Source organism: Populus nigra, chromosome 1 (genome assembly GCF_951802175.1).
Source record: "Populus nigra chromosome 1, ddPopNigr1.1, whole genome shotgun sequence".
Lineage (NCBI taxonomy): Eukaryota > Viridiplantae > Streptophyta > Magnoliopsida > Malpighiales > Salicaceae > Populus > Populus nigra.
Window position 1 is genome coordinate 41,886,799 of NC_084852.1, and position 22,951 is coordinate 41,909,749.

Sequence of the window (22,951 nt, forward strand, 5' to 3'; positions counted from 1 at the left end):
AGTTAAATATAAACTTGTATCAAACGATTTACTATTCATATAGAAATATGCGCATACAATATATTTATAACATTCAATATACTTTAAGTTTTTTAAAGTGTTTTTATTTATAAATACTTTAAAATATTTTTTTTATTTTTTAAAATTTATTTTTGATATCAACACATCAAAATCATTAAAAAAATAAATTTTAAATAAAAATAAAATAAATCTTAACAAAAAAAACTTGCTAGATAGTAATACTAAACACTCTTAATGTGAGATACATGCAATGCTTTGTTTTCTTAACCAGCTAATACAATTATGAAAAGCGTGTTATCTTCCTCAAATATTATTTTCACCTGAAACATACATTTTCAATTATACTATATATACCTTTTGTCTTCGACTGAACAATTTATATCCCGTTTATTTACAATAAAATAATATATTTTTTAAAAACATAGTTATGTTATAAAAAATAAGTTGGAAAATAACTTATTATTATTTTAATTTTTAAAAATTTATTAAAATAATAAGAAATAAATCTTACAAATTAAAATAAAATCTTTTGTAAATATAAATTAGTGGATATTGGATAACATTGCATTCTCTTCCTCATTGTTTATTGTGAGATAAAATAAAATAAAATAAAATAAATCAATAGAGAATAAGTTCGATAAGATATTTCTTGATAAATTGATGATGTAGCTAAGAATTATTTTACAGTCGAGTGGATGGTATTTTTCATAAATAATTCGAGAGGTCTAGAAAGAAATCAAAGGAGAATGCATGATGTATAGAAATTTCGACGTTAAAAGAAATGATGTGAAATTGCATATGAGAGATTTCAAGCGTGAACCAAACATAGCAAAAAATTGCTACGTAATAATCTTGGTCTTGTTGAATCTTTCAAACCATTCAGAAAAATACAAAGCAAACAGAAATCAAATATTGAATTTATGGAATTGAATTCTTCTAGAGGTTGCTATGGGAAATATTCTTCAGCCGCGACTAAAAAACAACTCTTTTTTTTAATACAACTCGAAACAACTTTTTGATTTTATAGCAAGAATATTCTTTGATTAGTTTGTATATTAATTGAAATTAAATCTTTAAGAATCATTTTGAACTAAGAATTGAAGTTGTTAGATAAGTTTTGAATATATAGTTTATATTCTTTCTAATATATTTCTCAAGCAAAAATCATTTAGACTTGAAACATATACATAATCAAATTACTTTGCATTTAATTTTATTTAAAAAAATAGATGATAATTTTTTTAAAAAATATTAAGATAATAACAGATTAAATCGATCTCAATCCCCAAGCAACATGTGACATGGATTCCATTGAGTTTAATAACTTTTTATAAAATATTTTTTAATTATATGATAAAAATATATAGTCACAAAATTAAGCACCAACCTAAAAATAAAAACATTTTCGAGTTACTGATAACCCTATAGAAAACAAACAAAAATAAATCATGTAGTTTATTTTCCAACAAATCCAATATTGAAGTATAAAATTGAGAGAAAAAATTAAAAACAATTAAAGGAAAAAAAAAGCATATTCGACTAGTGGATAGACTCATCAAACTTATGAACCGGGTAACTCGGGTTAACATGTCAAACCTGTGAACCGAATTATGAACTCCAGTTGTGTTATAGTTTGTTTTCTTCCCAAAACTACTTTTTATTTGACTATATGGTAATAAAAATAAATGATTGTAAAATTAAACAACAACTCAATACTAAGATATTGAAAAGGATAATTAAAAAAAAAAAAACTAAACTCACCAGATCTGCAAACCCAAAATCAACTCGAAACTCAATTTCTTTTCGAGCTCAAATTTTAGGCATTTTCAATGTAAAAAGAACATCTAATTCAAACTCCCTTCATCGTTTAAAACCATTTGGAATAAAAATTTGTCACTTTAGTGGCCAAAATCATAGACATAACATCTTTCTCTTTTTAGACCGAAATCCAATGATTCATTCTCTCTCCTATCACCCAATAAGAACTGAAAAATAATGAAAATAAAATTTAGTATTAAAATTAATTTTTCTAAAATTAAAGAGCATGGTCACTTAATAGTTAAAAAAATTTGGGAACTCAATATACTTTTCAAACAAAATTGATAGGCCCTATCTATTTTACTTGTGTTTTTTATTTCAGTTCTTTATCTTTCAATTCAATCATTTCATTAAAAAAAAAATATATAGTTGAGTGCTAATTTAAGCTAATAAAGGTACAATCATACAAAAAATAAGTTTGAGGATAAAAATGATGAATAATAATTTTAAAACAATAAAAAAACCACACCATTTAGCCTTTCTTATAACATACAAGTTTTTTTTTTCACTGCATAACCTTTTTATTTATATATTTTTATCTATGAATCCAGGTTCATTCCTTTTAAGAAGTCAAACATGTTACTTATAAAAAGAGTGTTGCTATCAACAAACTTACACCGTGGGTAAAATAATTTTTTTAATATGCACTTTTTTAACATGTTTTTATATATAAAAAAATTATATAAATCAAAAAATTCATACATGCATATAATCAAATAAATCAAAAATTATATGTTAATAAACATAAAAAAAGTTATTAACGATAACTAAAGTCAAATTTAGAAAAATCAAGAGACAAGTATAGATAAAGATGTTTAATCTCGAAAAATAGAATATCTATCTGGTTGTGTTTACTGAATTTATTTATTAAAAGTATTTTTTTATTCAATCAAACGATAGTAGAAATAAACACACATATTAAATTGATTGAACAAAAAAAAAAGAATATTATACAACGCTACACATATTAAAAATATTATCTGAAAATACTTTTTTATTTTAAAAAATAAAGTTAATATATATAAAAGATAAAAAAACATTATAAATAAATCATAATAATCTTTTCAAAAACTAAATACACACAACACCTTTTAAAAACAAATGTTTATCCAAAACAAGTCAATTAAAAAAAATCACAGATGATAAATATTAATTGAAACATAAATTTAAGAATTATTTAAGAAAAACACATTAAAAAAAATATCAATTTAAAAAGCAATACTAGAACAAAAACCAACTTAAATGTTGTGGCTTAACTTGTTAAACTTGCGTTTTAGGCCATGGACTCAACCAAGATTTTTTTTTCTTATATTTATATTTAATCTTAAAAAAGTTCAGACTCTTGGGCTTATGGCCCAACACACCTAGGCCATTGAAAATCAAAAGCCTAGGCGCGTTGGTGGGCCTTTAAGCCCAAGCTCTCATGTTTAAGCATGATTTGTTTTTTGGATATTTTAAAGGGGTGAATGACAAGTCGTCCGTCTTATTTTTTTTAATAAATAAGCAAACATCATATCATCTGTGTGCTCAGAATCCAGTCACTTAGTAGTGGTTAGAAAATTAGGGCAATGACTTTTTTGTTTTAAAAAACAAACTTTAAAGTCATTTCAATTCAAAAACATCTTATCAACACTCTTGAAACACCCATAAACCAACTCATCAACTTAAAATACCCCAAAATGGTCAAAAAACACGAAATCAAGTTGTGCTAGATTTATCTTTCTTGGTTTATATTTGTTTTTTTTTTACAACATTGAGGCTCTAAACAACCAACATTAAGTCTCTCTTATCTCATGGAACCCGTGGAACCAAAAACTATCATTTTGGTGATCGAAAATGACCTGAACAATGATCTTTCTTTTTCATAGTTGGAATCTGGCAACACTCTCTCTCTCTTTTCTAACTAGGAATTGAAAAATAATATAAATAAATTTTTGTAACAAAACTAATTTGCTTGAAATCTAAAAGGTTCTAAATTGTATAAGCTACAATTTAAAGACTTAAGTGCATTGTTAAAATATTTTTTGGTACGCCACCCATAGGTGATATCCTTTTCATTCCCATCTCTTTTCTTTTAATTTCATTATTGTCAAAGAAGCTAAAATCAACTGGTTTCATTAGATCACTCAAAATAAAAATTCAAAACCTAAAATAAATTATTAAAAAATACTCAGTCATATCCACAAAGTTTTGTGTTTGTGTGAATAGTGCGGCTCAACATAGGCCTTTTAGATTTTTTATTATCTAGTTATAGCTTCCTACACTGACATTCTGCATCCCAGGAAAAGGACCTTACTCTATATTAATGGGAGTAAAACGGGACAGCAGTAACTATAAAACCAACCTAATTAATAAAAGGAAAGAGCTGGTAAACGATCATCATTGCTACCCTACACAAAGCTATTCAGGTTAAAGCATGTATTAGATAGAGAGGAAGAGCATGGATAGAAAAACCTTGAAAGAAATAAAAGCAAAATCAACGAGGAATCTGAAAATAATTCTACATATTAGCCTTTATGATTCTACATATTAGCTTTCCTTTGCCTACACATAGTTTTTCCACCAGGAGAAACTTCACACGATGAGATGTTACCAATTGTTTGATCTTTAAACATCCAAGCGTGGCCATTAACATTAGTTTAGTGCTTTACCGTAATTGAATTTTAAATAGAAACTTCAAACGATGAAAAATTATTATTAATTCATAAACGCTATATCCAAGTCAGTTTTTATGCACCTCAACTAATCTTACGGGTCCTAAAATTAACGAACATGTAAGTTTTTAGTGACCATTATATTAGTAATTACATGACTGAAATCTAAAACCATAATGAAGTAACTTTGTAATTTTTAATTTTTAATATTAGACTCCCTATCATATGAATGTAAAATTATTTTTGATTGGTCCAAGAATCAGTTAGTTGGTCTCCAAATAAAAGTTACCATTGGCGTGTTTCTCTTTAAGAACTTAAGAGGACTGTTGTGTTGACTCCTTTCCATACAATTGATGAAGTCAGGAGGCAAAAAAGACAGACAGTGCAGCAAGCCAGCCAGGAACTTCTTCACCCGTGTCTTTGATTAGAATTCCGAGAGCGTAATAATCCATAGATAAAGTTACTTTATGCTAAAATTATCCGAGGAAAAAAAAAACATGTCTTACCGTTGAAAATCACAGCTAGCTAGAAAACAACTTTTCAACAATCTTATTTGGACAGACTACGGAAATTAGGATCACATGCCCGTCGTGGAAGTACTTTGAACTTGGATGTATCTTAAAAATAAATTAAATAAAAAAATAAACTATAAATTATTTTTTACAAATTATTTTTTGAAAATATATTAAAATAAAATATATTTTTTATTTTTCAAAATTTATTTTTAATAATACCATCCAAAAATATAAAAAAAATTAATTTAAAATAAAAACAATTAAAAATTTACAAAACTCAAGCAACCTCGTGAACTTGTCTGGGAGAATCTGGCTGGCAAGCTGGAACCCACAAAAGAGAAGAAAACTAGCCACGTCGACAGTGATGGAAAGAAGCAGGGACCGGGCTCACAGCGACTGAAACTTTTCAAATCCTGTTGACTCTAGTTTCTCGATAACTTAAACTAAATTGAGTGGTGCATTTTTTAAAGAATTTCTGAAGAAATTAAATTGAGTGGTGTGCCTGTCTGTCTATGCAAACCGTGTCGGCGAGCTTTTGGAGGGCAGACAGAGTTAGAGAGCCCGAGAGGGACATTAGAGTTTGAGAGGAGGACCATTTGTTTTTTAAAATAGTTTTTTATTTAAAAATATGGTAAAATAAATCTATTTTATATATATATTTTTTATTTTTAATATTAGTATATCAAAACCATAAAAAACACTAAAAAACAAAATTAAAAACATCCAAAAATAAAAACAAAAACTATACCTAGGATAGCTCGTATATATACATGGACGGCGGATAGGAACAATCCCGCAGTTAGAAATGCAGAGCGGAGAACCCTGCCGTCTTGTTCTTTTTTACCTTCTAGGCTTCGTACTGGCCTAGGCCCATGTTCCATGAGCAACTACTATCTTGTCGTGCTGTGTCGGCTCGCCTGCTGGTCCATTTCATTAATTTTTTCCTATGATGCATTCTGAAATTCGTTTATTTATCCGTTTAATTGTATGAAAAATAATGGAAAAGTGTATTTAAATACAAGTACGTCAACTACTTTATAGATCACACGTACATTTGTGTTATCAATACTATGCTTCTGGTCTAAAAATCTATGAATTGTGAATCTGTGAGCCAACAAAAAAAAATGTAAACGTTTACTTCCTTGGTTTTTTTTAAATATATTAATATAATAAAAACTTTTTTTGATCTTAACTGTCAGTTCGGGGCATGTCAAAAAAAGGAATCGCCTGCTGTTCGGGCCATGCGTAGGCCTCCTAGTGAACAATCCTGTTTTTTAGACCTCACAAAAAGCTAGCCTCGTCCCATTTCTTGAGGAAAAATCTCAATCTCCAATGAAAAATAGTTCTAGCACAAGAAATCTAACAATTTTTATTTATTTTATCATGATCATAGGCGCGACAATAAAAAATACCATGTACTCAAAAAATAAAAAAATAATTGCTAGAGGATCTCCAACAATTCATCAAGAAATAAGGATAATTAGAACAAGAATGAAATCAAGTTTGCACATTCGATGAGGAGTTACGTGAGATAATATAATCTCTAGATTATTTTTAAAAATTGTATCTTTATATTTGAAATTTTTCAATAAAGTAGCAATGTTTCTCCATAGAAATTTCTACAACAACATCTCTATATCTTTATTAGATTCTTTATAACTCTATTAAAATATCTATAGTGAAATCTTCATGTCTCCATTAAATTCTCCACATGTTCAAATATATTTTCATGAAAAATTTCTATGGAAAGATCTTCATGATAAAATCTATATGTATCTATTAAAATCTCTATGGCTCTATGAAAAATCTCCATCGGGATCTTCATTTAAAACTCTACATCTTCGAACAACATCTTCTTACATAATACTTTTATGATCATAAAGTATTTTTTATTTTCTAGATAAAAATATTATTCATTAGAACTTTATAAAATCTCCTTTTATTTATAGGTAAAGCTCTCATGAAAAAAAAACTACAAACGAAACATTTCTTCATCCAAGCATAACCATAAATGGAACATTTTTCATGCAAACAAAAGGTAACATTAATATTGCAAGTATTTTCTTTTTTTATTTTTACTGGTTAAAGTCTTCTAAACATGACTATTTAGGATAAATGATAATACCAAATTTCTTTAAAATATATATTTTTTTCTATTCGATTGGGATTGGCCTAAATAATTGAAACTTCATCCCTGATATTGACTCGGTCTATCTAATCATACCTTAACAAACCTTTTTATGTATTTTTTCCATGTTCCACACAAACTTTTATACACATATAATTTTTCTATGCACACAAAACTTTTTAATGCAGAGTAAATAATATTTTTTTATTAATAATATTATCCATTACCAATATTTTCACTAATGACATACATGAATAATAATCATGGCATGTCACAACAACCAATAAAGCTACCATGGCTAACCAATGGTAGGACATTGGTTTTTCCATCAATGACACGTCTCCATTTAGCTATTGAAATCCAGGTTTGGCAACATACACTCATTGTTCATTTAATAATTTTTTCTTGCATTTGTTTTCATGCGCACTACACTACCCTTATATTCCAATAAGAAACTTATTTTGCAGGAAAGCTCGTATATTCACGATCAAGTTTAGTTACACCAATAATCCATAACACAATTATGGAAAATCCAATTTGTATTTGAAGTTTTTTTTAACTTAGTCATATATTATTATTATTAAAACAACTAAAAACACATTGGTTGGCTTAACTCAAACAATGAACCGGTTTAATATATATATATATATATATATATATATTATTTTATAACATTTTCATGTTGTAGCTTAATTAGTTAACACATATGTATAATGAGCCGAGGTTACGGGTTTGAGTTTCAAGAGACACATTAATATTTTTTATGTGAAAAATGACCTATTATTTGTTTTTTTATATAAAAAGGGGTAGACAATAAAACCTTACAAAAAGAGAAAAAATACTAGGCCAAGTGTGCAGGCCAAACTAATTGAGCTCTTTTCAATTTTAAGGGCTTTGGACTTAACAATAATGAATTCTATAGATCTAATTAGGCTAATACAAATATCTCTTGTCCATATAATGGAACATTTTTAAGCAAAGATTAAGTGTGATTTAAAAAAAAAGTAAAATTTTTTTTTGTTTTTGTTTTTACAGACTTGGTAATACTTTAATTTACATAAATTCAGTTTATATAGAAGTTTTGTATAATAATAAGAATGAGAGAAAGGTTACGAGTAAATAGCGAAGTGGATCAAAGTAGTATATTACTGTAAATCCACTATCTGCGGGTTCAATTCCCATCATTTTCCCATAACCTTGAAGCAAATGCTTTATATTTGTTTTTTTCTCTTTTATTTCTTATAGGATTTACTTTATTTATTACTTTTAATCTTATTTTTTACTCTTAAAATTGGATAAAATATACAAAGAAATATAAACAATGAACTAATAATGAATTATACGCAATTTGGGTTTTTTTTTGCAATTTTTTTTATCTTTTGCTTATTTTTTGTTCCAATTCTATTTTTTTTATTGAATTTTATTATTCAATATTGGTTTGATTATAAATTAATTGGTTTTTGTATTTTCTTATCATGTAATAAAATATAAAAAATAAATACACTCCAAGAAATTAAATAATTTAAGTCGCGAGTTTGATATGTTGACTAAATTGACTTGATCTTTAACTTCTTTTTTCTTTGATTTTTTTATTTAAACTTGTCAATCAATAAGTTTATGTCGCTGTAATTTTTATAAAATTTAATTTAAAATTTAAGTTATGTAAATATTTAAGATGATAGTTTTTAAATTTAAATCATTAAACTATTTATTATTATTACAGTTTGAAATTAACTTTAAAAACGTTTTTCATGAAATAAAATTAGTTGATTCGGACGGATTCGCCTCATTTCTCCACTCAACCCTCCTTTCATTTCCCGCGTTTAGCACGTCATTATAATTGATAACCACCTGTTGGTTGCTTAAACCCTTAAAAAACCTCGCGCAAGCAAACCAGAACCTCTTTTATCACCACCACCATGCATGCATGAAGAAGCTAAGAGCCCTAGCACAAACTCTCTCCTTCTCTCAATTCGAAACCCTAATCTCCCAAAAAGATTATCCTCAAGCTCTCAAATCCTCACTCACTTTGTCATCTCCTCTCCTCACCGACCAAACCTACTCTCTCTTCATCAAATCAGGTCACTTTCTTGACCCCTACGTATCCACAGCTCTCATTTCTCACTTCTCCAAACTTGACAACAACAACAACAACAACAACAACAATCTCTCTCGCTCTCTTTCTTTCTTCTTAGACACACAAAACCCCGATATCATCACTTACAATGCAATCATTTCTGGGTTTGCAAGGGCTAATGATTCTAGAACTGTTTTGGGACTTTTCAATGAATTAAGGCATGTGGGTTTGGTGCCTGATGTGTTTACTTTGAGTTCTTTAATTAAAGGATGTGTGAGTTTGAGAGAGAATTGGGTTTCTCAAGGGGTTTGTTTAAAACTTGGGTTTGGGTCTAAAAGCTTTGTGATTAGTGGGTTGATTGACAATTATTCAAAGAATGGAGATTTGGGGTCAGCTGAGAGGTGTTTTAAGGAGTGTTTAGATTTGGATAATGTGGTCTGTACTGTTATGGTTAATGGGTATGTGTGGAATGAGGAGTTTGAGAAGGGAAAACAGGTTTTTGTTGAAATGAGAGGGTTAGGTTTAGAGTTAAATGCATTTAGCTTAACTGGTGTGGTCGGGGCTTTGTTTGATGTAAGAGAAGGGGAGCAAATTCATGGTTTTGGTGTAAAGATGGGATTTTTACGTGGTTCTTCAATGCATTTTAGCAATGCTGTTATGAGTATGTACGCGAGGTGTGGAAAAGAGGTTGATGCTATTAAGGTGTTTGATGAAATTGCCGAACCAGATGTTGTTTCTTGGACTCAGAGAATAGGAACTGCTTCTGATGGTCATGAAGCTGTGGAATTGTTTAGAATTGTACTTTCCTTAGGTTTGGATGTGAATGAGTATACTTTAATTAATGTTTTGTCAATGATTGGAGGAGTGACGTTTTTTAATGCAGGGAAGCAGATTCAAGCACTTTGTCATAAGACAGGGTATTTCCAGGTGGTCTCTGTCGGCAATGCTTTGGTGTCCATGTATGGGAAGTGTGGGCAAATCTGCGATGCTTGTAGAGTTTTTTATAACATGATTATACGAGATTCTGTTTCTTGGAATTCTCTGATCTCTGCATGTTCTGAGAATGGATTTGTTAATCAGGCTCTAGAGGTGTTCTATCAGATGCGTGAGTTGTCACTGCAGCCTACTATACATACTCTGGCTAGCATTCTTGAAGCAGTGTCCAATTCAAACAATACAAAGCAGGTGATACAAATCCATTCACTTCTTGTTAAATGTGGATTCATGTTTGATGTTTCTATGATTTCTTGCTTGATAACAGCGTATGGGAGATGCAACAGTATGGATGAATCCAAAAGGGTGTTTGCTGAGATTGATAAGGTAAACTTGGTTCATCTGAATACGATGATAACTACTTTTGTCCGTGCTGGCTATTATACTGATGCTTTGGCATTGTATCAAACCATATGGAGCTCGCACCGTAAAGTGGACAGTAGAACTTTCAGCATTATCCTTAAAGCTTGTAGTGCTATAACAGATATGCAACTGGGAAGAGCAGTTCATTCCCTAGTATTAAAAACTGGATTTGATCAGGATAGCTTTGTTGAAAGTTCTGTCATCGACATTTATTGCAAGTGCGGAAGCATTGGACAAGCAGAGAAAGCATTCAGGAGTTCATCTATGAGCAGTTTGGCTGCTTGGAATGCCATGATGATGGGATACGCCCATCATGGTTGTTATCAAGAAGTTTTTGATCTCTTTAACAAGATGTCTCAATTTGGAATAGAACCTGATGAGATAACTTATCTTGGTGTTCTTAGTTCGTGCTGCCATGGAGGGCTCATGAAAGAAGCACGCCACTACTTAGACTCTATGTTTGAACTTCATGGAATAATCCCACACTTAGAACATTATGCCTGCATGATTGATCTGCTTGGTCGAGTTGGGCTCCTGGAAGATGCAAAGAAAACCATAGATCACATGCCTATTCAACCTGATGTTCATATATGGCAAATTCTTCTATCTGCCTGCAATATCCATGGACATGTTGAGCTGGGAAGAGTTGCAGCAAGAAAACTTCTTGAAATTCATCCTGAAAACGAATCTGCTTATATTCTTCTATCAAATCTTTATGCTTCTGTTGGTATGTGGAATGCTGTTGGAAGATTAAGAAAAGAAATGAAAGAAAAAAATCTCCGCAAGGAACCTGGTTCTAGTTGGATTCAAGTAGGTAGAAAAAGTCATACCTTTTTTGTTAATGATACTTCACATCCTCAAAGTAAAGAAATATACGCGGAGTTAATAAGGCTGTATAAACAAGTGATAGTGTCCCTGGAACCGGAACAAGATGGTGCTTTTCTATGGATCAATGGACCTTGAGGCATAGAAAATTCTCTTGATTTCCATGAGAGGCAACAAATACCCCTTGGTTTTTACATTTCATAAGTGAACTATTAAATACTTTTATTCAATAAGGAGTCCTCAATTATAGCTTCTACTGAATATTTGCACATTCCATTCTGTATTTGAAATGAGTATTTAATGATTAAATGCACTCAAACACTGAAAATCCTCCCTATCCTTCGTATCAACTCTTCCAGAATACATTCAGTAAGTCGTCATACTGATCAATGAATGAGTGGTTCCAGTTGCTGTGAGGTGCATGTTAAAGTTACAGCATGGGAGATATAATGATGTTCTCAGTATTAATTAGAGCAAGGTGCATTATGCTGATCATCAAAAATAAAAATCGGGACAGGACATTGATATTTGGCTCAGATCCCTCCATCCTGGTATGATGGTATCGTGGAGGTTAGTTTACCATGGTAATGCTGATATTCCTGTTATTTAATGTAGAGGATAAGATTAAGTAGTTAGACACCTTGAAACGTTTTCTTGTAATTGTTGACTCTTCTGCTTTGTTTTACCTGCGTACTAATTCGAGTTGATGTCTCTCCATTGCGTCCTTGTTGATGAACAATTTATTTCCTTAAAAATTCATTGATTCTGATCTTTTTCTAGATAAGCTGAGTTAGCAAATGTTATGCAGGTTATTTCTTTGAAACAACCTTGCTGGTAGGCTGTCGGGGAATTTAAAATATGTGCTCAAAACCTATGTCAAGTGTTTGACAGAATTGCTTTCCATTACATTCTAGTGGTCCCTTAACATTTGAGATTTAGTGTTCCTGGCATCATATTTCTCCTAATTTTAGTGTTTATCCTGCTATCACATTGTTATGTATATGCTCTATGATATTAAAAATCAGAACTATTTCAGACACCTTGATGAATATGTTCAAGAATATTATTCTGTTAGAATGGTAGCTGCTGTGGCATATCATGCTGTTGCATAAATAGCAGGGTAGAGATTTGCTTTTTTGGACTGTAACCAATAATAAGTTTTGATCTGTCCAAATAAAAAAATCCCTCCTAATGGCAGGAAAACTGAAAATAAGATAGAAGATATAAATTGTCTGTGATGCTACAATATTTAATATCAATCAGAATATCCCAACATTTTCAATATTTTCTCAAATATGATTTTACCGTTGAAATGTAAGCTTGGTGAAGTGTCTAGCAAAACAGGTATCGTGGATTACATGATCATTTGTTGTTGTAGTGCAGAAATTTTTCCATGCATATTCTATAGCAAGTTCTAAGAAGTCAGGAATTACTTCAATATTTCTATGGGTGAGGTGGGTGGGATGTGGGGGTCTATAGGTGGGATATCTGGTCTAGGGAGGAAATGTGGATAGGCTTGTCAAGTCAATGGGAAGTTACGAGGCATGCCAGCAACTCATTTGGTTGTACAAGATTCTGTTCAGATCAACTCGAGATAGATTGAATTCATAGGTCGACCTAGAACTTGAACAATAATGGATCATGTTTGAGCCTGTAATGGTTGTCAGCGTATCTGATTGTGAACACTTGCGGTTGAGGACTATTGGATATTTCTTGTTGGACTACGTTATGGTATTTGGTTGTACTTGAAAATGGATTAGGACGGGTCAATACAACAAAATTCTTGTGTTACAATTAATTTGTGAATCCCCAAAACTTTTGGTTTCACTATGCTTTACCAGCCCATTTCCATGCTATTTCATGTTTCTTTATATCTGATTTCTCATGGTATCATTCTGGATTGGAGTTTGATGCTGTCAAACCATAAGTCTTAAAACTTCATGCTCTAATTTGCCTAGTCTGGAGGCTGTCTGCTATATAATTTTTCCCACTGTGAAATCGAAGGCATTAGAACTTGGAAGTAAACAAAAGTATAATTTTTTCAATAAATGCATCCTTCACAAATGGAAATTTTGTATGAGCTTTGAGGCTATTGAGCCACCTTCATTCTTAGATTTAGATGTTGGCAATGCCTTTGTATATTTAGAAGTTCTTGGTTATTATTTCTAAGCATTATTGGTACTGGAAGGTAGTGCCTGTTCTGGAAACATGACTATCTTACGCAACAGGCTGAGCAGATTAAGCATGAAAGAAAATCCACGCAACTAATAATTCTAGGTAAATTCAAGATATTTCATGCTGTGAAGATGATGATTTAAGACTTGCTTTCTGTTTGACATCATGTGATATAGTTACAAGTTTAGATATTATCAAGTTGGTGCTTTCAATTGGCTATGCTCGTTAATGAGTGCTTATTGCTAATGATAACTTTGGCAACGAAATTTGTTAGGAAGGACCATGTCAAGTGGTTTCGATGTTAGTTCCGTTGCTTTTTGTGCCAATCATGTGGGATGCCTATTTTCATTCGCATGCTATTTTTTTTTGGTGAATATTATTAGCCTTTTGTTTTGGAAACCAAATGATATCTCACTAAAAATGAATAATTCAACTGGAATTTGGATTAAAGAGAACAAAAAAAGATGAAGAGGCTTGATTTGATAATTGTGGCGATCATACAATGTCTGATATTACTTATAGCATCCAGCTTTTTATGCCTTCCTCGGGTAGCTTTCCCTCTGGGAATGATGTTGATGTGAAGAGGCTTTGGATAGCACGGAAACAATAGAGTGGAAAGCATTTGCTGCTATCCTTGACTTTATCTGCCCTCTCTTTGGAAGTGGCCTGGTGCCCCTGGAAATCTTGTCAAATGCAGCAGCAGTAACATCACGGACCTTGTTCATTGTGTATATCAAGGTATGTGCTGAGCTTTACTCTTTGAAGAGGCTTGGGTTGATAATTGTGGATATTTGATTGAGTTGCTTCGGTCAGGACTTAGAAGTTTATATAGTGCAGCAACAACTCATTGCAATACCAGGTCCTGGAGATTATTGATTAGGAGAGTGGAACAATGTCTGTTGATAATGGTGAAGGGTTGGGAGGCATGCCAGCCAATTTGTCAGGCTGTACAAGATTCCTTGTAGCTCAACTTGGGAGATATTGATTTTCACAGTGTGGTTTGGTGACTGATAGACTGAACAAATGATCCATTGTTTAATATACATGGTGATAGCTCAGAGCATATCTGCCCAGGAACACGTGCGGCTTCCAGAGCTATCTAGGAGCTTTTTGCTGGATCTCGGGCAGGCTTCTAGACTTTTTGGTCAATAAAACTTATAGGGGGATGGGATGGGTACAACATACACGTTTTACAAGGAAGGCAAGACTTGTTGGGTTGTTTTCATTGTTTTTTGTCGGACATATATTAGTTTAACTAGAAGCAATTTGAACAAGCCTTGGGAAGCAAAACCTGTATTGCTATAATGTTTCTGCCCATGTTTTCAGGGAAACAACCTTTGAAATTTCAAAAACTTATATTACTAATGCAGGTCTATCCACCATCTTCTATTGCAAATTTATGTGTAATTGATGCTGAATTACGCATTCATATACAGGAGAGAGTACCACAACTATCAACTAACATGTTCAATGACTGTCGCCGACAATTCTTTCACACTGGCAGTATATGACAATCCTCTATTCATTTTGAGCCTTCAGTTGGTGAAGAAATTTACACAGGAAAACTGATTCTAGCCGAGAGAGAGAGAGAGAGAGATTTGGATTATTTTAACCTTATGGTCAGCTGTAGAAACTAGGGTATCTCTCTACCATGTGCAGATTGCCAGTGTGGACAAAATCACGTCAACTAGGATTCTTTATCTTTGGAACATATAGCAGCCGTTTTCATTGTCATGTAATGCAGCTACTGGACAATCTTCTGTTTGTCTGGGTCACATGGGTAGCCAACCTTGGCAAATTCATCTTTTTCTATTGGCCATGCTCTAAATCTGTCTTCGCCCATCAGGAAAACGCTGACACTGTTCCCATTGTTTACATAAAAAAACAGGGAGCACTGGAAGATAACAGGAGAGAAGAAAATCGCGAGCACAATTGTCACCCGAAAACACAAGACCATTAATTGTTTAATCATGATTAATTGCCTTATGATCCTCAGAATCTCAACCTACACCCTCGTGCAAGACAACAATTTCGCTGGCATGTCTCCTAACCTCCGATTCTCGCTACAAAGCATGTTTTTGTTTCTATCTCCGTGGTTGGTATAACTCCCAATGTTTAATGCTAATTTGCTATCTAGTTTCCAAATCATACAATCTGCTTAACGTAAATGTTTAATGCGTAGGAAATTTTTGAAGGGACCAAACACGTAACTAGACCAAAATTTAAAAGAATTTAAAGCTTTGGAGGTGTCATGGCGTAACAAACGAGACTCCACAGGGTATAGGAGTCAAATTGTAGGTTTAGTACCAGCCACAAGCTATGATCATGACATGGTTTGAACCAGACATGCTATCTGACCTTAACCATCGAACAATCCATTGTTGGCCTTGCACAAGGAACTTTGAAACATTTTATTTTTCTAGGTAAACCCAGGGACTTGATCAAAAACTACAAAACAAGTAGTCATTTCCCTTCTCATAAACCACTTCGCTCCCACTCTAATCAGATTACAATTCAGAACCTTCAAATTCGCGAGGGTAGTTTATGCTGTTAGCTATTCCATCTGAGGCCTTGAGACATCTTATTTATTCGTTGATTGTGTTATGAACAGGACTAAAGTTGGTCTTGGTGAAATATGAAAGTGAGAATTTCAGAGTTTTTCAGCTTCTTGTGTACATCTAATATCTCCATAAATATATTTGTACTGTCGGGAATTTGTCTTCTAAAATCCCAAATGAAGCATTCGTGTAGATAGCATTCAAAAGAAAAACTCTTTCAAGAGAAACCTTGAAGGCTTAAACTACATAAAGTGACAAGGTGGAATCAGTCCCGGAGATTCTTCACAAACTTTACGCTTCGTCGGCTCAAACTCGCATTGCCATGCCTAGTACGTGGAGAACATTCTTTGATTTCCTGTCAAGGCAAAAAACATGCTACTTTATTCTTTGCTCGATTCTCTAATATTTGGTTCATCCTTATAGTCCTTTCCATACGTACATTTCAATATCACCATTTTCTTCTGTGAGTCACCAATGGCAGCTACTGTCAATTTCTATGGCCATCTCCCGCGGCAGACCATCTGCCCCGAAGGAGTGGCTGGACTCACTTTTGGCTTCTCACCCTTCAAAGGGTCGTCTCAATCAATGCAGAACAAGATGAAGATAACATGTTTAAGAAAACGGGCAAGTAACAAATCATTCAACAAAAGATGGGCAAATATGGTTGTGTCAGCGGCAGATGATTTCGACTTCAAATTGGGTCCTTCTCCATCCCATATGATCAAGCAATTCTATACATGCATCAATGAGAAGAAGTTGAAGGAACTAGATGGCTATATTTCGGATGACTGTTTCTTTGAGGACTGCTCGTTCCTTCAACCAATGCAAGGGAAAAAGGTACCTTCTTATTCTTCGTTAGACTTTGTTTTATATCTGACAAACATATTTCTCGATTCTTCCTATCAAGAGAGCCTATAGCGCATAAGAGACCCTGTTATGCATCGCTGCAGGAGGTTATGCATTTCTTTGGACAACTTACAGCAGGCATGGGCCAGAATGTGAAGTTCATTCTTGAACATGTATGTGAAGATGATGAATTTACAGCAGGAGTGAATTGGCACCTAGGTATAATCATCAGCCATTGTCTAGCATTAAGATGTATTTGTTTCGTAACAGTCTAACAAATTGATGAGAATTCTCTATGCAGAATGGAAAACGATACAGATACCCTTCACCAAAGGATGCAGCTTCTATGAATGTTCTCAAAAGGAGGACAGACTTGTTATTAAGTAATAAGCAACTCAACAAACATTTATGACCTCCAAATTTCATAAGAAAACGAGTTTCTCACTAATACGCTTTGCTACAGGAAAGCTCTGGTTGTGATAGAATCACCCATCAAACCAGGAGGCATAGTTCTGGTAATTGATCAAATTAACATGATTCCAACACCCCCTAAATCTTTTTGGTCAAAGAACAGCCTATCTAACGAATTCTATTACCTGATTTTAACAACTTTGCTTTCTTCTGGATGTGCTCTTTGTTCAACTGACAAATACAGACTCTGTTAAAGAATGTGACTGCAATATTTGACGATTTCCCAAAAGCTGCAGAATGTACGTTAATTTTCATTAGCAAAACGGCCACGGGCATCGAACTCATAGCAAGATGACATTTATGCTTCTTCTTTTTTCCCTGCAGGGTTACTAAAGAGTCCTCATGTCATAATGCAATTCTGTTCAAAAATTTACAGCAGACTTTTGGCACCTTTTGTCAATCCACTTCTGGCGGGCTACATCAGAGCCTGGAATCTCATTGCAAGATTATTTGCTTTTGCACTAAACACAATACTCCATTTTCTAATGAAGTATTTTGGATAGGATGCACTCACTAAAGCTTTTATGTGCATCAACACCAACACCAACAGTAGAGAGTAGTAGCTATGCATCAACAGTCAGTCATCATCACCATCATGGCTCGACCACATCTCGAACAACGAAAGAGCAATCAATAGTACAAGAACAGGTGGTAATGGGGGAGGTCTGCTGAAGGAAACAATAGGATCCGTCTTTTCAGTTGGAACTAGCCCTTCTTGGACAGAAGCATTGCTCCCTTGTTTCTTTGGAGTTGAAGTGACTGCAGTACCTGGTTTCATGAGCATGTGATTACCAGTAATAAAAGTCTTTAATTATATGTGATGGTTCAGTGTGTGTGTATATATAAATGTTTGCTTAAAAGTTGATGATTAAAAAAAGGGTTACGGGAAATGTGATATCTCAATATATTTAGCCTCGGTGGAATATCAAGTCTAAATGATAGGGGTGTTCAAAAAAACCGAAAAACTGATTAAACCGAGAAAATCGAAAAAAAAATAACTGAAAAAACCGAACTGTGAAAAAAAACCGATTAAAATTTTGAAAAAACCGACCGGTTCGGTTTCGGTTTTTTAAGTCTGGAACCGGAAAACCGAATCGAACCGAACCGGAACCGAAAAAACCGGAAAAAACCCGAGCCAAACCGGTTTGAACCGGTTTTTGCTCTAAAAAACCGAACCGAAACCGGTAGGTTTGAACCGGTTTCGGTTCGGTTTCGGTTTTTTTTTTTAAAAAAATTCGGTTTGGTTACTTTTTTTGATAAAAACCGAATCGAACCGAACCGTGAACACCCCTACTAAATGATATCAATCTGACTTGCTTCCGGTCTTAATATCTTTAGGAGTATATGTAGATTTGACGAGGTGTCAAACCAGACATTTTTAAATTCAGCTACGTAATAAGTCCAAGTATATATGGATATGATGAGATCTTAAACCCAACACTCTTGGGTTCAATTATGTGTTGGGTCTAAGTACATGTAGGCATGACAAGATCCTAGACTTAACACCTATGAGTTCAGTTATGCATTGAGCCCAAATATATATGAGTTTGACGAGATAACAGACCCAACACCCTTGGTTCAAGCTATGCGTTGATCCCAAGTACATGTGAGTTTGACAAGATGTCAAACCTAATGTTCTTGGGTTCAGCTACGTGCTGAGCCTAAGTGCATGTGGTTGACAAACCTAACACCCTTAGGTTCAGCTACGCGATTAGTTCTAGTACATGTGAGTTTGACATCTCCCCTGATTTTGGAATCATTCAAGGTCTAAATACATATAGAGTTGATAATCTTTTTACACCCTATATTAGGTCACAAAGATTTGTTTTTTTTTTGTCTTTTAACATAAAATATTAAAAGTCAAGAATGATCATCCCTTTACATTTTTAGGTATATAAAAGTCTTCTAAAAGCCTATCATATTTTTATCAATATTAATATTGTGTAAGGGTTATCTATCCCTTATTAATGCTATAAGGAAAAAATAATGTTCCAATCCCTTCATTTAAGCAGTATGACAAAGTTCAGAGGTTATATATACCATCTGAACCACCCAAGTAAAGAGTTTATATTTTTTTTTATTATCTAAGTATTCATATTCTTATTTTCAGAATATTTATCATTCATAATAAGAACAAACACTATTATTTTTAAAATAAAAGCTCATTCTTTCATTTATTACGAGCAATGAATTTGATTTGTTTTATGTCATGGCCTAAACCTTAGAGTCAATTGGGCTTTGTGATATGAAGATTAATAGAAGATTTGTATTTTTTCTATAAACAATTTGTACTTGGTATTTTTGCTTGCTTGCAACATGGAAAAACGTGAAAAACACTTGGGTGTTAGACATAAACGAGTGAATTAATATAAAAATTTAAGTCTGGTGGGGTTAGACTACTACACAGGAGCTGAGATTTCGACGAGAAAATCAACCATGTAACACTATCCATGTTGATTTGATAAATACATAATTTCACAGGGCATGATCAAAGTGATCTTAGAATTAACTAATGAGTGTTTAGCTAGCCTTCCAGTAATGTTTCTTATTGAACCCAATTCTGCATAATCTAAAACCCAGACACCAAATAAGATAACTGGCTGGGTTAGAAAACGAGACCTTTGTAGCCACACATTCCATTTCCATTACACTCTCAGTGTGTCATCAATTTATCATCTTTTTACAATTATTATTATTTCCTGGTGCAGTCATAGTTTTGTCAAGAGTATATATACACTTCTAGTGTTAAACAGGAGGCATTATCAATTGAATTTTTATTATTAATATTGAAACGATGATGAGTTAACAAGCATCACTGGAGAAAATAAATAAAAATAATTTTTTTAAAAAAATATTTTTAAAATGAAAAAAATAACAGAAGTGACAGAATAAAGATAAAAAAATAGTTATCTATCAAGAAAATAAAAAGACTAAGAGCATCTCCAACCAGCGAGGCAAATGAGGAGGCAAAGTTAAAAACGTGTCCTTTTAGCTTTTGTTCTTTTAATTTGTCATTCCAATCCAGCAGGCAACCAAGAAGCCAAAATGGCTGTTTAAATTGGGAAGAGCTATTTCTACAGTTTACTGTAGAAATAGCCAAAAAAAGATTAACGTTGCCAACGGCTATAAAAATAGCCGTTGGTCAACAGTATTTTATTTTGCTTTAAAAACAAGGAAAGGAACTTGTTTTTGTTTTAAATCTTGTATTGTGTCTCAATCTTCTCTCAAATTTAGAAAAACAAGAATCAATTATTCTCTGGTTAATTAATAACATCGGTTGTGTTAATTAGCTGAAATTAAAAGGTATGTTTATTTAAAAGCTTTTTATATTTTCTCTTTAATATCTCTTGATTTTGTAGATTTTTTGTTGTTAATTTGATATTTGTGATGATTTTTATTTCTTTGTAATTTTATGTTTTTGATATGGGTTAAGGAAAACAATCTTTTATTTATGTTGTTATCTTTGACAAAATTAAGAGGAAGCAATAATGGTAGCTAATATTGATAAAAATATAGAGTGACATATTTAAAATTTATTTTTGATTGTCTGTTTTAATTTGAGGTTAATTATATTTTGTTTTGTTGAAAATGCAATTAAACCAGTATATTAATCCTCTCTTAGTTCCAAAAAATAGTCAAATTGTAATGTTAGAACAAGTAGAATGCAATGCTTGTTATTAATTCACATGTATGTAAACTACAAAATTGTTAGACATTGAATGTACGCTTCTTTTACACTCTCCTACAAGGTTTTAACTTGAGGTTTTTTTTAATGTAGATGGATTCAAATTTTCCAAGCTCTTTCACCAATTTTCTTATGAGTGAGTCAGAAGATATTCTCTCTCAACCAAGTGATTCTAATCAATTAATTGATGACTTAACATACTCGAATTTAAATGTCCATACAACAAAAAAGTCACAAAGAAGTAAAAACTTCTCACCAGAGGAAGATTGTTTACTTGTCTCTGCATGGCTAAATACAAGCAAAGATCCAATTACAGGAGTTGAACAACAAACAAAACAGTTCTGGGCTCGAGTACATGCTTACTTTGTAGAGAATGGAGGAAACTTGAATAATCGTTCTCAAATAAGCATCTCAAATAGATGGCAAGAAATAAATAGAGAAGTCGGTAAATTTGTTGGATTTGTTACTCAAATTGAAAATCGTCAGCAAAGTGGAATGACCGAAGAATCAAGGGTAATTTTAATATTCGTTTTCATGTTAAATTGTTTAACATATATTTTAACATTATTTAATTTCTCTAATTTTTTACTTACCAGATTAATGATGCTCGACAAATGTATGCTTCTTGCGTTGACAAACGATTTCAACTAGAACATTGTTGGGTTATCCTAAGAAAAGAACCCAAATGGCAATTTGAGCGTGCAAGTCAACATCAAAGGTCAAACAAGAAACAAAAAAGTCATGTCAATCCAAGTTCGACTTCATCAACTCCATCTACCCCTGATTCTGTTAGTTTAGGAGAAGACAGTGAACCATTGATTTATCAAGATAGACCAGTTGGTCAAAAGGCTGCAAAGAAACGACTTAAACGTAAACAAGGAAAAGATAAAGTTGGGGAGACAACTGTAACAAATATCTTACAACAATTCAGGGATACTCTAGTTGAAATTGAGGATCAAAAGAAACAAGACAGAAAAATTATGTTAGAGCAACAAGCTATGATGATTCAACAAAGTCAAGAGAAACAAGAATTGGACAGGATTGAGAAAGAAGAACAAATTATGAAAATGGATATTTCTAATTTGGATCCAATTTCTGCAGCGTATTTTCAAAATAGAAAGTTAGAAATTATGCAAAAGAGGGGTTTTAATTATTAATTAACTAGATTTATTTATTGTTTAATGTAATGTATTTTTAATTAACTAGATTTATTTATTGTTTAATGTAATGTATTTTTAATTAACTAGATTTATTTATTGTTTAATGTAATGTATTTTTAATTAACTAGATTTATTTATTGTTTAATGTAATGTATTTTTAATTAAATATTTAGAAATTTATTGGTTATTTTAAATATATTGTTATAAAAGTGGTATTAATTCATAATACTTTTTTGAAGTTCTTCTAACACTTAACAACAATAAGTAGGATTAATTAACTTAAAAGACAACAACCATAATGAAAAAAAACATAAAAAACTTGAAAATTATGATGACATAAGAAGTTCAAAGCTAATGATTCTACTCGTTACCATATTGTTCCCATAAATGTTCAACCAAATCTTCTTGTAGTTGAGAGCTAGTTGCTCTATCCCTGATTCGATTATGAGTTTGAAGAAAATCATGTAGTTCTGGTATTTCACCATGTGACACTGATATAAAGGAATTGACTTCACGTTCATGGTCAAATCCAAGGTTCATTGCTCCTTCATCTTCAATAATCATATTATGCATTATTATGCAAGCTTTCATAATATTTGCAAGCGTTTCTTCATCCCAGTATCGAACAGGTCCACGTACAATTGCAAAACGAGATTGGAGCA

General features: G+C 32.3%; 2 protein-coding genes and 1 long non-coding RNA gene across 3 annotated transcripts; all 3 read left to right on the forward strand.

Annotated features, from left to right (window-relative positions):
• Window positions 1-8,932: 8,932 nt before the first annotated feature.
• LOC133701540 (putative pentatricopeptide repeat-containing protein At3g25970) lies at window positions 8,933-12,178 on the forward strand. Its single transcript, XM_062125483.1, has one exon. The coding sequence runs from the start codon at window positions 9,064-9,066 to the stop codon at window positions 11,530-11,532; it is 2,469 nt and encodes an 822-aa protein (XP_061981467.1). The 5' UTR covers window positions 8,933-9,063; the 3' UTR covers window positions 11,533-12,178.
• A 695-nt stretch (window positions 12,179-12,873) lies between these two features.
• Window positions 12,874-14,965, forward strand: LOC133704329 (uncharacterized). Its single transcript, XR_009844041.1, has 2 exons — window positions 12,874-14,307; window positions 14,383-14,965. It is a non-coding gene; the product is annotated as an uncharacterized LOC133704329 (long non-coding RNA).
• A 1,596-nt stretch (window positions 14,966-16,561) lies between these two features.
• On the forward strand, window positions 16,562-18,334 carry LOC133700392 (uncharacterized). The gene is made up of 6 exons (XM_062123909.1): window positions 16,562-16,964; window positions 17,078-17,192; window positions 17,275-17,356; window positions 17,437-17,488; window positions 17,629-17,683; window positions 17,769-18,334. The coding sequence occupies exons 1-6, from the start codon at window positions 16,602-16,604 to the stop codon at window positions 17,945-17,947; spliced, it is 846 nt and encodes a 281-aa protein (XP_061979893.1). The 5' UTR covers window positions 16,562-16,601; the 3' UTR covers window positions 17,948-18,334.
• The last annotated feature ends 4,617 nt before the right edge of the window (window positions 18,335-22,951 follow it).